The sequence below is a fragment of the Passer domesticus genome, chromosome 3 (assembly GCF_036417665.1).
Source record: "Passer domesticus isolate bPasDom1 chromosome 3, bPasDom1.hap1, whole genome shotgun sequence".
In the NCBI taxonomy this organism is placed as follows: domain Eukaryota; kingdom Metazoa; phylum Chordata; class Aves; order Passeriformes; family Passeridae; genus Passer; species Passer domesticus.
This window is the reverse complement of record NC_087476.1, coordinates 109,072,007-109,084,867: the sequence shown is the minus strand read 5'-3', so window position 1 is coordinate 109,084,867 and position 12,861 is coordinate 109,072,007. Positions and strand designations below refer to the sequence as shown.

The following is a 12,861-nucleotide window of genomic DNA, read 5'->3' as shown; positions in this document are numbered from 1 at the left end:
TAGTGTTTTTTAATTTGTAAATTAAACAAACAGCGGTGTGTATATAGCACTTTGTAATCTTGTTCGCATGCAAAGGATTTGAGTGATGTCCTTTATTTTTTTCTATTTGAGGATTTTCAGACACATAAGAAAAAATATTTTTTGTGTTTCCAGCACTTGAATTTAGCTTACTTAAATCAGAATCCTGTCAAATAATTTTCCAATAAAAACTGGTTAATTTTAGAAGGAAGAGAAGCTGAATAAGTGAATATTCCTGTCCCATTATCCAGTGACCCACCGGCATTTATTTCTGTGTGCCTTTTTTTCTAAGAGGTACCTTTTCAGGGATACAAACCCACTGCCCAGTTCTCCAAGTCCACCATGGGCAGACATCCTGGAAAAGACCTGGGACATCATTTTGCAGTTCAGTCTGCACGGTAGCCAGAGGTACAGACAAGTAAGAAGGAAGATGGGCAGTAATACAGAAAGCAGGCTAGTGCTGTGGTAGACATCAGACTACATGGATTTTGGTTTATATCTGCCAGTCATACCAAGTATAGGCTGAATCTCCTGGGAACACCTAAAAGTATAACTGTTAAGTGTAATTTCAGATTTGGGATCATTGTGGACCATCTTAATTAGTCCCCTGCTGAATCTTAGCCCCTCTTATCTCTCTCAAGAAAAAAAACCTTTGTTTTACTCCTTCTTGGTTTTAAGTACTGCTTCTGTCTGTATTTGTGTTCCTACGTGTTGTGAGCCTCTTATATCATGGTTATTACATGATGTTTATGGATAAACCCACAAGAACGTGCATGTACTTACATGCGAGCCTCAATTAAGGACACCCTGACTGGGTGTGCCAGAGGAAAGGGAAACTATCCTTTTTCATAATCCAGCCAAGCCCATTGCTGCTGGAGACAGGCAGCATTTGACTGCCCACAAGCCAAAAATGTTTTGGCTAATATGCATTGGAGCACTCCAAACCTTGGAAGGAGCTGTGTGGCTAAACAGTCATGACTCCACTTTCCACACCAGCAGAAGTCACCACCCTGCAGTAAAAAACTCAGGTTGTGCATGTGGGAGAACACAGAACTGTTCTTTCCTCTGCCTGTGGCCCAAGGCCCAGGTGTAAGTGCATCCCCTGTGCAGGTGATGCTCTGCTGGCTCCAGTACAGGGGTGATTCTTCCCATGGGGCTGCATGTACAGTGTGTGTCTGGGGGCTTCTGTTCCAGTGTTCCTCTGCTTCCTTGCCCAGGAACAGCACCACAGATTGTGCTGTAGCTTGCTGTTAGCACCTTCCTCCTCCTTACATGTGTGTGTGTGTAGATAACTCCATGTGTAGGTGTGTTACAAATTCAGACAGTCAACATTCACATACAGAATGAGTATTAGTGGGAGGTAAAGTTCTCAACTGCTATTTATTTGGGCTCTGATCCAAGTCGCTAAAATTGATTAAAAAAATTGAGGGCTTCAGCAGACTTTGAGTCTGTCCCTTTGGTGCAGTTCTGAAGCATTTTATGACTCCTAGTTTCAACATATTCTATGAATCATAGTAAATTATTACTAGAAAATAGTCTTTCTTGATACTGAAATTTTATGAGTAGCTATGCCGAGAAGCCTCAGGATGAATTAGTACTTCATAAACTTGAGGGGTTATCAGTATGTAAGTTCTATGATAAATTGTCATCTTTAAATAAATGGCTTTTTAAGTGTGTTTTTATACCAAAGTATAGGTATGTACCCATTGGGAATAACTTTAAACATTAACTACTTTCTGTGTTTTTCATCTGTTGTCTGCAAGTATGTTTACTTGTTCAGCTGAGTGTCATGTATGTTTTCCAAGAAAAAATCTATGTATGTTGCACAAACCTGCACCAATCCCAATCACAAAACAAATCCCTTCTATTTTTTTAAACTTCAAAATGATAGCAAAGTGAATTAAATCTACCTTTTAAATTGCTACGTTGTCGTAGTGAGTCTGCATTGAAATGCATCTCACTCTGTTGTATGTGGTATTTGCATATTTAGCAGAACAAAACAGTAAGTTGGTGGATTTGAAGCTGAAGAAGCTCCTAGAAGCTCAGCCACAGGTGGCAAATTCACTCTCCAGTGCTGCTCAGAAAACTGTAACAGATAGCTCAGAGCAAGACATTAAGGTAAGTTTTGCTTAATGCTTTTGTTTTTGGTACCTGTGTGTTATGATCAAGGGTTTGTATTTTGTGAGGACGAAAATAATTTCCTACCAAATCTTTCAGAGTCAGAAGCACAGAAAATCTTCATGGCAGTGCAGTTAGGTTTGCAGTGCACTGAGTTTTTTCCTGTTGATTGATCAACACATTTTCTTTTTTTTTTCCCCTTAATCTTGATACTTGTCATTGGCAGAACACTAACAGCTATACGAAGCTCTCTCCGTTCTGCCTGCTCAGGTTGTTACTGATATCAGAAATGCAGCACGGGCTCCATCCTGCTGCTGGTGCAATCAGCAGCTGGACTACCTGACCTGAATGGGAGTGGGGTTGGACTCTTAAGAGATTTGCTTCCCTCCCAGTCCTGGTCCTCTGTTTTTTCTACATTAAAATTAAGCTGTGGTACACTTTAAAGGCTTACATACTCTGGGTGCTCAATGAGTGCTTCTGAGAAAAACAGACATGAGCATGTGGTGTATATGGGCACTTTGCCTATTCTTAATGTTCACCACTTCAGCATAAAGTGCCCACCAATCAATTTTCCATTTCATTTTCTTAATTAGACCCCTTTTGTTCTCGCTATTCTATTTTTTAAAAATAGTCCCTGTATGTCATTAATACCCCTATGGCTCTGGGGCACTTCCAGTTGGGTATAACTTTTCACCCACCTGCAGTCTGTGGGGAGAGCGCTGCTGACTGAAAGGATTTCCTTCCCCAGATACAGAGATGCTTTGAAGTCCCAAAACAATGACTTTCATTGCTTTTCCCTTACACTGTCGGTTCCTATAAATTGGTGATGAAAGTGTGTGGCAGCAGCAGAGGACTTTCGGTCTCTATCTTTGAACAAAAGGAAGCCTGGATCAAGTCTGATTTTTGCGTTCAATTTAGCTTTCTGCAGTGGATTTAATGCAAAATGAAGCTGGCCCAAGAATAATACAATGGATTGAAAAGGCTAACTGAATTAGTGGGCTTAGAGGAATACATTTGTAAAGTGGCAGAAGTCCCCAGTCATAAAAAGGTTTCTTAAAATGGGATTTACTAGCTAATCACACTGATATTTTAGCATGTTGCCAGGCCTAAAAAATTAGCCATGTTTGTTTATTTTGGTAAAGACTCTAGTTTAGACTGTCAGATGGTTATTATACTAATAACAAGAAACCACCTTTTATTTAACCAAAATCTTATAACCACCTGACTAGTGCAGCTGAAAAGTCATCCAAAGGTATAAGCATTACTTGTTTAAGCCTTAATTCTGTGAAATGACACAGAGGCTGCCTCTGAGGGTAATTTGGTATCATCTAACCTGACAAAAATTGTATTTCTCTATAAAAAGCATTTGTGAAGGAGTTGATTATTTTTCTAAGGTTCTCCCGCAAAAAGGTGCAACTTAACAGTTTATCTCTGCGTGTGTCTTTTCTAAGGAAGAGTTGAAAGGCGGCGTTATAAGGAATATATGGTGTCCATCTGTTCTCGTGGAGCTCTTGGCATTGAGGTGGATTTGTTTTTTAATAAAATGCAGTTTACAGGTTTCTAAATGAGGCATTCTGTGTTTGTGGAAAAGGATAAACTGTTACCTTCCCTTGGGGATTGTGTATCCCCGGCCTCCTTGAGGCGAGAGAATAGGCCGTTGGAGAACTCCCTCATTACTGATTGTCTCAATGCAGAGGAAGGGCAAAGTCTTGGTAGCTTTTGATAACCAGTTTCAGCATTCAGCAGGCTTAGCTATTAGTCATGCATCTTAGCCTTTCCCTATTTACTTTCAAAACACTTAATAAAAATAATAAAAGATTAGGTATAAAATGAAATATTTGTTTGGTACACAGCACCTCGGTATCTGCAGCTTCCACACACCACAGTGGTTCAGTCTTCTGGGATATTTTGTGTTGATAGAATCATTTGAATTTGTTACCAGTATTAACATAGGAAGCCCTGGAAAAGATAATTGTAGTTTCCTTAGCTGTAAAGGGCTTACTTACAAATCTGGCTTTGGAAAGTTATAGCTGATGAAATGCAGTTCAGTGGGGTAGCATTATAATCCTACCTTTTAGACTTCATCCAGCATTAGTGGTTTATCTCAATGGGCATAAAATTAGAAACTAGTTCTTCTTGTCATACAAGTCTATGGGACTACGGAAAACAACAGATTTCTGTACCGGGCAGGGAGAGAGGCTAAAGGCAACACGATTTAAAATGATACAGATCGTGTTCAGGGGCAGAGACGCCGCGACTTGGCAGCAGCACACGCAGGGCTTGGCACAGCAAAGGTGCAAAGGAGCGAGTTTTTGTTTAAAATGGGCATCGCTGGCAAATGCCCGTCACAGTGAAGAGGTCTGCTTGGTAGAGAAGTAGAGAGTTCTGCAGGAGGGTGCCCACAGAGCAAAAAGCCAGTCATTGCCACCACATCTTAAACAAACAAAAAAAAAAAAAAGTTAATCACTGTTCTACTTCTTTCCCCGCAGCTGAGTCTTCCATCCAATATAAACCACAGCCCGAGTTGTGAAATCCACTTTGTAAAATCTGTGTCCTGTCCCCTCACAAAAACGTACCTTTCAAATTAATGTCTTCCCGCTTGTAAACAAAAGAAACTGTTGTGTGTCTGGTTTTTTCCCAGCAGAATGGAACAGAGGAACATCGTGCTGAGCGATCACAAAAAGCAGCAGAACGGTTTAGAAATCCTGTTGTGTTCAGCAAGGACTCGACCGTCAGGAAAACTCAGCTCCAGTCTTTCAGTCAATACGTGGAGAGCAGACCAGGTAGGAGAAAATATAAAACCTGTTTTCCCATCTTATGATTTAATAATATTTAACAATAAATATATGAAAACCCGATAATGTAAGTCCACATTTCAATACATAAATATCAAGCTTTATAATAATTTTACATGTCTTTTCCCTTTTTTCAAGAGATGAAAAGGCAGAGATCAATACAGGAAGATACAAAGAGAGGAAATGAGGAGAAGGCTGCGATAGCTGAGACTCAGAGGAAGCCATCAGAAGATGAAGTGCTTAATGTATATTAATTTTTTGTCTGGTTTCATGATTGCTGATAATTCCAAACTGTATGTGGAAATAGTGCCTTTATTTGTTAAAATGAGATGTTAGGGTTTTTTAGATGTCAATCTCCAGTGCATTCAAAGCAGAGTGAGAGGGGTGCACTGTTGAATTAGTCTGCAGTGTGGTGATAATTGTCAGATAAAAAAAATGAATTTTTCAGAGTTCCACAGCCCCAGCTTCCTTGAGACATTTCCATCAGGGCACTTCCCATAAAGAGATTCCAGTATTGATCTACCGGGAGGATTTTAATTATTACAATAGCAGATACCGCAGAGCTGCAGTTAGAGGGAAGAGTCACATGAGACCTGCTAGAATTTCTCAGCCAACCCATTTTGTTGGCTTGGGTTAATGGGTGTTCAACCTTTCCATTATCCAGATCAGCCGTGAATTACTAGCTGAATGATGTTTGCATTAATATAATATATATGGTAATTTCTTCACTTAATTAACGGGGAGGTTCAGCTCAGTAGGGGTATGGGCTGATCATGTGTAAAATTGATTTGTGAGGGAAATATTTGATAGACCGCAGGGAGAAAGCTGGTTTTGATGGACAGCTGCGGGACAGAAGCAGGAAGAACCAAGTTTTAACCTGAATTTTTTTTGTCTGAAAGCGCAACACAGCCTTTGAGGGTGGTTGTTTGTTGGTCTCCACAGTTTATCTGAACACATTTGTCGTTTTTGCTGAGGCAATCTGGAGCTGAGTAGCAATTTTGTACTGCTGTCATATCTACACCAAAACATCGAACTTTTTACGAGCCGGAGTTATTTTTAGCCCAGTAGTACTTTTGCAGAGCTGAAAAGGTCTGGCACAGTGAGTTCACATTATATATGCAGATGATACACATGAACTCTTGGGATATTACAGCCTGACACAGCATTTCTTTTCATCTTCTAATAGCAATTGTTAACAATTATACATGCTGACATTAGGGAAGTTTTCATACTATTTTCAATTAATTACAGTTGATGAAAGGCAATGTATGGCACATCACTTCAACTCCCCGTACTGAATTTTTTTCTTTCTTCAGGGTCTGCTCTCAGGGAGTTTTGGTTTTGTTGTTGCTGTTTTTCTGGCTATACAACAGGTAGAAAAAGGTTTTCCATTAGGGATACTCCTGATGGCTGTTGTGTAGGAAAAGAGGGAGCAGATCAATGTGCTTAAATTTGGATATACCAAATTTCAAAGTTCTGTGCTTGTTGCTGGTCCTGGGAGCTCATCCTTGCTGTTAACTTTCACTTTGAACATGTATTTATTTGAAATAATATGCTGATGTGTTTATTATGCCTGCTGCCTGAATATGAAGCTGAATTGATTATTTCAGACACATTTACAGAAAAACAACTGAAAGTGTTCAGTGAAAGTATGAGACCCTTATGCAGCAACAAGTTAGCCTCTAGCAGGGAAATAAGTCTCAAAAAAGAAAAAGCCTGTGTATTTTTCTGTTCACAAGGACGGTGATTTTTGTTTCTTCCTTTACAGCGTGTAGATGAAACATGAAATAATTTTGTCGGGGCTTTTTTTTTTTAACCTATTTAAAACATTCACCCAGGCTCTGGGTCAGGTGTAGGAGGAAAAAAGTTCATGCAAGGTTACTTGGAAAGAGTAACATGTTTTTCTTAACTTATGCAAAAACATGCTTCAGGAATTACATTTTAGCATTGTGTACAGCCACAATACTGTGTGAAAGTTGTTGAGCCACATGAGAATAACTTAAATGTACTGGATGCCTTTGCTTGGGCTCCTACAAGAAGGCAAATGGCTTTGGAAACGCTTGGAGATCTGTGTGGTCATGTGCAGGGCAGTGCTGGGGAGTTACAGGGTACAAGAGGCAGACTTGGCTTGTTAGAGTGTTCCCACAGCTTTCTTGGTAAGGTTCAGTAGGATTTATCAACGTGGCATCCCTGGGCTGCCTCCTGGCCGGGTGTGGTTGGACAGCTCAGGCTGGTCCCTGTGCACCTGAGTGCCTGCCCAGGGCCTTGTCACCACTTTCCAGGATAAGAGTTGGAGTTAATTAGTGGTGTTTTTACAGATCACCCAGTAGGCAGGCCAGTTCCTTCAGTCAGGGAAACCCAGAGAGGCAGGATGTCCCAGGCTGGGGGCCCTCAGTGCTACGGTTGGCTCAGAGGAGCTAAACAAGCCAGGGATCTTGTTTGGGGTTTGGTTGTAATCTTAAAATCCCACTTTTTAATTGTCATTGGACACTCTTGTGCTAGTTTTTCTAGCCCTGAAAGTTAATGTTTTAAAACTGAATCAGACCTGAATGGAGTAGAAATGGCACATTAAATAGTGTTCTATTTGTATTACCTTTCTTTCATGGCACTTTGTTACAGCAGCTTTTATGCACTTAGAAATAAATTAAAGGAATTTCAAAATAACTGCTAGCTAGTAAAAAACTGCAAAACCAAGTGTTCCCTAAGGAAAAAAAACCAGGGTATTTTAATAAACAAATAAGGACATTTGGCAAAATTGTAAAGTTTATGAAATGTGTTAGCTTTTTGGTAGTGAGCATGATATTTGGTTGTTTAGGTAAGTGCCTTACTAAGTGTTTGTGGAAAGGAAAAATGCAACTTACAAGTGATGTTTTTTCTTCTTGTTTGTTCTCTTTAACAGAAAGGGTTCAAAGACACCAGTCAGTATGTTGTAGGAGAATTGGCAGCACTAGAGAATGAGCAAAAGCAAATTGACACCCGTGCCGCGCTGGTGGAGAAGCGCCTTCGCTATCTCATGGACACAGGTACGGTGCCCAATTACACTGTAAACAGTTTTGGCAAATTGAGCGTTCACAAACTCTTATAGAGTTTTGGAAGTGTGAATCTTTGAAGCCTGAATGTTCAGCAAAACTGCCTTGAAAATAAAAAGGCTGCGATTTGCAGCCACCTCTCTGGGCCCTGGTGATAAGAGTGCCTTCATGGGAAGTGATAACTTGCCCTGATACCGTGTGAGCCAGCACTATTGAACAGTGTGCTCATCCATGCAGAGTTGGAATACACATCTGTGCCTCATTGATATGCCACTGCTTAAAAAAAAAAAAAAAAGAAAAAAAAAAAGGAAAAAAGTAAGATCTTCACTGTTCTACTGATTCAGTGGGAAAAAAAAATTTGGCCAGCTAAAGCCATGTACTGCATGAAACAGCACAGTACATGGAGGAAGGCTCCATTGACTAGATCACTGAAATTTAAGAATACTATCTGGTTACTGATGCTCCACAATTATTTTATTTGTTTATTTTCAGGAGGATAGATTTTAAAAGTCTGTAATACTTGGTGTTGTAGGTGCCATTGAAAGGTTTAAAATATATGGGCAATTTTTTGTTGAAAGCATAATGGTTGTGACTTCAACGATGAACTTCAGATGAGTATTAAGTGCTGGTGGTCATCAGAGATGGAGAGGTTAAACCATATCAATTGGAAACAAAAGGTGCTTTGGTGTTTCAAAAATAAATAGTGTTGTAGATCCAAAAAATGTTCTTCATGTCCAGAGGGAAAAAAAGTTAGTTGGTCCAGATTACTTTTTGGGTAAATTGTCTTTTTACTGATAAGTTATATCAGTATTTGATGTCATAAACTTGAAGCCCATCTTTAACTGAAATTATAGGTTTTAAAGTATATTGAATCCAGTGTTGTGTTTTGTAAAACAGATTAATTGACTGCAGTTAAAGTTCAATACTTTGAAATGAGCCTGCCACTTGTATCCAAATATTAGGGTGTTTTTTCAACATATTTACTTTCTCACGTGCTGAAGTTGTTTGATTTTTTAAATTAATTTTACAAAAACATGTAAATCAGAAACTATTTCCATGCTTGTTTAGTAGGACTTTTACCTATTATGGTCTTTTGAAGCACTTTTTCAAATGCATTGCGTCTTGATCTTTAGTTATTTAGCTAGAAAAAAAGTGTGTGTATTGTCCTGCACTTTCTTGTGTACTTTTTTGTATTTGTGGAATGTATGTTCTGCACAAAAGAGCCAGTACAATATTTCACAAGTCTAATATATACTCCAGGTAATACCTATAGATACATATGGAGTCATCAGCATAGCACTTGGGGATTTAAAAAACTTGAATAAGCATGTTATTTTTTTATTTATGTAATTTCATCCATTTTAAAAGAGATTTCATACTGATTTTAATTTCTTGTATTTTGAAGTATGACAGAAGTTGCTATATTCTTCCTATCAGACCCGTGGTGCAGTTAATTTTTTTTATAAGTGTCCTACATAAAATAGGAGTCCAGCACACAGCTGGAGAGTAAGAGTGTAGTTTAGAGGTTTGTAACTAGAATACTGATAAATATCCATCACTTCTTGGACTGGGGACAAGGGGAGAGGTGGTGCAGCCATAATAAAATATTTACCTTTACTTATAACATTTTCTGAGCATTCCGGATTTAATTTAAAGCAATTGATTTGACAAGTCAATTATAAGCATCCTATTTATATTCTCAGCTTAAAAAAAACCGCAGTTTAGAAGAAAATATGTGAAAACTGGAGTTTTTAACCTATAGTTAACTTTATAGCCTTGAAAGCAGGGATTCTCAGACTTCTCTAACTGTGGTTCCCATCTTACCAGAGAGCCTTCAGAGGATCTGCTCTATCTCATCTCATTAGTGGCTCTCTTTGTCAGGATGACACTTGGTTGTCTTCCATACCTCTCAATGGAAAGTAATTCCTCAAGCAGACAAATCAGGAGCTTGTGCCCATGTCTTCATCCCAGCTTTTTCTGTCAGAGTTTGGGCATCTTTGCCTCAGTATCTGACCGAGGGAGGGTTCTGGAAACAAAAATGATGAGTCAACACCATATGACCTGCCTGCTTGCCATGGGCCACCGAATGGTCTGTAAAGCCAAGTCTGAAGGAAGAAAGTAACCACAGCATGGTAGCTGGAAAAGCCCTGAAGGGCTGTTGATGATGATCTCGGGGTTTTGCAAATACTCCCTTAGGTGTTAGTACACACCAGAAAGACGAGAAATATGAAATGCTGCCAGCTCTTAGAGTTGTTCTTAAAAGTCTTTTGATGTTTGGGTTTGCTGGAAATGCAGGCTTTAGGAGCAAGGAAGACTCTTTGCATGTGTAGCAAAAAGATCCTGGAAACTCACCATGAAGGACAAGAGCCACAAATGAATTGGTTTAATAATTCACACTCTTTTTAAATCACATCTCTTTCTTAATTTTGCAGTGCCTGGGGTTGTAATACTGGAGAACTTCAGGCAAGTAAAGGTCTCTGCTGACCTTATTTCTCAGCAGTTGAAGCAGGGTACCATGTTTGTATATTTGTGTCAGGAAGGGCTTACACTGAAAGATCCTAACAACCGTTTGCAGGGTCATAGTCCCCATCAGTGTGGGAGAACATTTGGTACTGGGATTTTCAGCATTGTTTCTATGTATACCAAGAAGACCATGCAAGATAAGTTCAACAACTGAGAGACTGCCATCATGACTCAGTCATCTGCCTTGAAATTAAATTCAAGAAGGTAGAGCATGGTCTACGCAACTCTGTTGTGTCTGCTGGGGACTGGACCATCTTTTCTTTCTCCACTGTGCTTGGCCTGCTTCTTTAGTAAGACTTACTAGGAACAAAGCACTGTCTCTTCCTTCTCATCCTTCTCCAGCACAGACCTGGACGTGTTTTTTCCAGTGGGGAGACTCTTTGCCACCTGGCAGCTCTTCATCCTTAGGAGTTCGAGAGTCCTTTTTATTGCTTAGCCAGGAAGGATTTTTTCAAGCAGCAGCTTGAACATTATTCTGTATCATTCATTTCAAATCATACATTGATTTCACAGAGAAAGATTATTGTATCCTCTTCCTGTGTATCAAAACATTTGTTTTAGTGTTCCTCCTGTCTTGGTGGGAATTTCCTTACTATGGGCTAGTGATAAGACCAGAAAGATGTAGTGACTAACCCTTGGACACTGTGGGCTTTGATAAATGTGGAAGAAGTCCTATGGTTTCACCAAAAGAGAAGCAACTGTAAGTGTAAATAATGTATGTTCTTGGTTAGATCCCAGCTCATGGCATTGTTTGACTTTGTTAGATATTTCACGTTTTAGAGAAAGTTTCTAGCACTCAGGATTGCAAATAAAAGGTTGAAAATGCCACCCTGGCTTTGGTCGGGATGCAGTGGCTGTGGGTAGCTGGGAGAAGTGGAACCTGGAAGTTCCCAATGTCCCACTCCCTTTCTGACATGAACAAGTAGAGAGGAACCTTTGACACAACTGCTCTCCAGTCCATTCCCTAGGATGCAGGTTGGGTTGCAGGGTATCCATTCCACCGCTGCCCTTGGAGCTGCTGCCCTCCATAAGGGAAGGGCTTCTAGTGGAGGTGGGGGATGTAGGAAGACAGCCCAGGTCCTTGTCTGCACATGGATTGCCATTTTCCTGCTCTGCTAGGGAGCTTTTTTGGCTGGGGAAGACAAGTTTCTGGCCCTTGGCCAGAAGAGAGCTGATACTTTGAAAGTTCGTCAGCTAGGCACAGAGTTTGGAACTGGCTGAAGCTTTGCATTTCCGGTGCCAGCTGCTCATGATTTGACTAGAAACACTTTCCTAAGATGTGTGAAAAAATAAAAGTTATTAAAATTCTTGGGTTGCTGATTTCCATTTGAATCTGAGTAGTCACACTTTTATTAATATGCAGTAATTTATGTCAGTGGTGGCGTAACCTCAGTCCTCAGTCTTTGCACTTATAATGAAAATGTAACCTCACCTTGTTCCAGCAGTGTGGTTACTGCTCCATTGCAAAGCTGTGAGGGGAATCAGTGCTTCAGTGCCCTGAGCTCCCTGGAATAACCTCATGGCACCTTTGCTGTTGCTGTCAGGATATAGGTAAGAGTTTATAGGAGGGATTTTGCAACATCTGCCCTATGAAACGCAAACTTGCTGGGTGCAAGTTTTTAGGGAGAAGGCAGACCAGATGTTCAAGTAAGAGGAATGAGTTGAATGATCAAGTCTAAAAATCATGATCTAATATAATTGATTTTTCTTCTTCCTCTGTTATAATGGCTTGAAACTAAATGATGACAGAGGTAGGATTATCTTGCTTTCCTCAGGATTGTATTTACCCATGTTGTGCCTAACCTGCTATGGGTAAAATAGTTTTGTCTCTGCTTCTGGCAGTGCCTTCCCCCACTGCAAATTCTTCTGCCATTGCATTTTAAGGTGTCCGTCATCTTGATATCCAAATGCCAATTAAAATGCAAAATTATCTCACAGTACAGTTAAAATAAAAGTCAAAGAATCCTGGTTTACAAATCTCTAATCTGAAATTTATCTCTTTTTCAGTCACTGTTTCTTCACTAATTGCATAAACAAGTATTTGAAAAAAAATTGTTGCTATCAGATATTTTGTTATCTGGCCACAGGGTATGAAGTGTTTTTAATTGTTTTTCTGATTAACTTCAGGCTCCCAAATTCAAGTAGAAGCATATTTGTGTTTTCAATGTGAGATCCTGTACCTTACTAATGGATGAGTATGTTTGTGGTACTGTACAAGGATTAATGAAATTTTAAAAAAACCCTCTGCTGCTGCTGATTGACCACTGATGGTAAATGTAATTGAATTAGCAGTGCACTAAAATAAATGTAGACAAAATAAATATAGACAAGAAAATCTGGTGAAAGCTTCTGTAATGTTTTAGATTAATAGGCATACA

The 12,861-nt window shown here is 39.6% G+C and overlaps 1 protein-coding gene across 15 annotated transcripts in view; it reads left to right on the top strand.

Annotated features, from left to right (window-relative positions):
* EHBP1 (EH domain binding protein 1) overlaps positions 1 to 12,861 on the top strand; it is a 205,597-nt gene that overhangs the window by 161,292 nt on the left and 31,444 nt on the right. For 6 of the 15 annotated variants that reach the window (XM_064415007.1, XM_064415017.1, XM_064415016.1 and 3 more), the window contains 4 exons: positions 2,012 to 2,136; positions 4,781 to 4,919; positions 5,070 to 5,176; positions 7,831 to 7,954. In XM_064415007.1, the coding sequence (XP_064271077.1) occupies positions 2,012 to 2,136; positions 4,781 to 4,919; positions 5,070 to 5,176; positions 7,831 to 7,954 (495 nt within the window). Of the gene's footprint in view, positions 1 to 2,008; positions 2,137 to 4,777; positions 4,920 to 5,069; positions 5,177 to 7,830; positions 7,955 to 12,861 lie in introns of all 15 variants that reach the window. The other 9 variants (XM_064415010.1, XM_064415015.1, XM_064415004.1 and 6 more) reach the window with 3 other exon arrangements.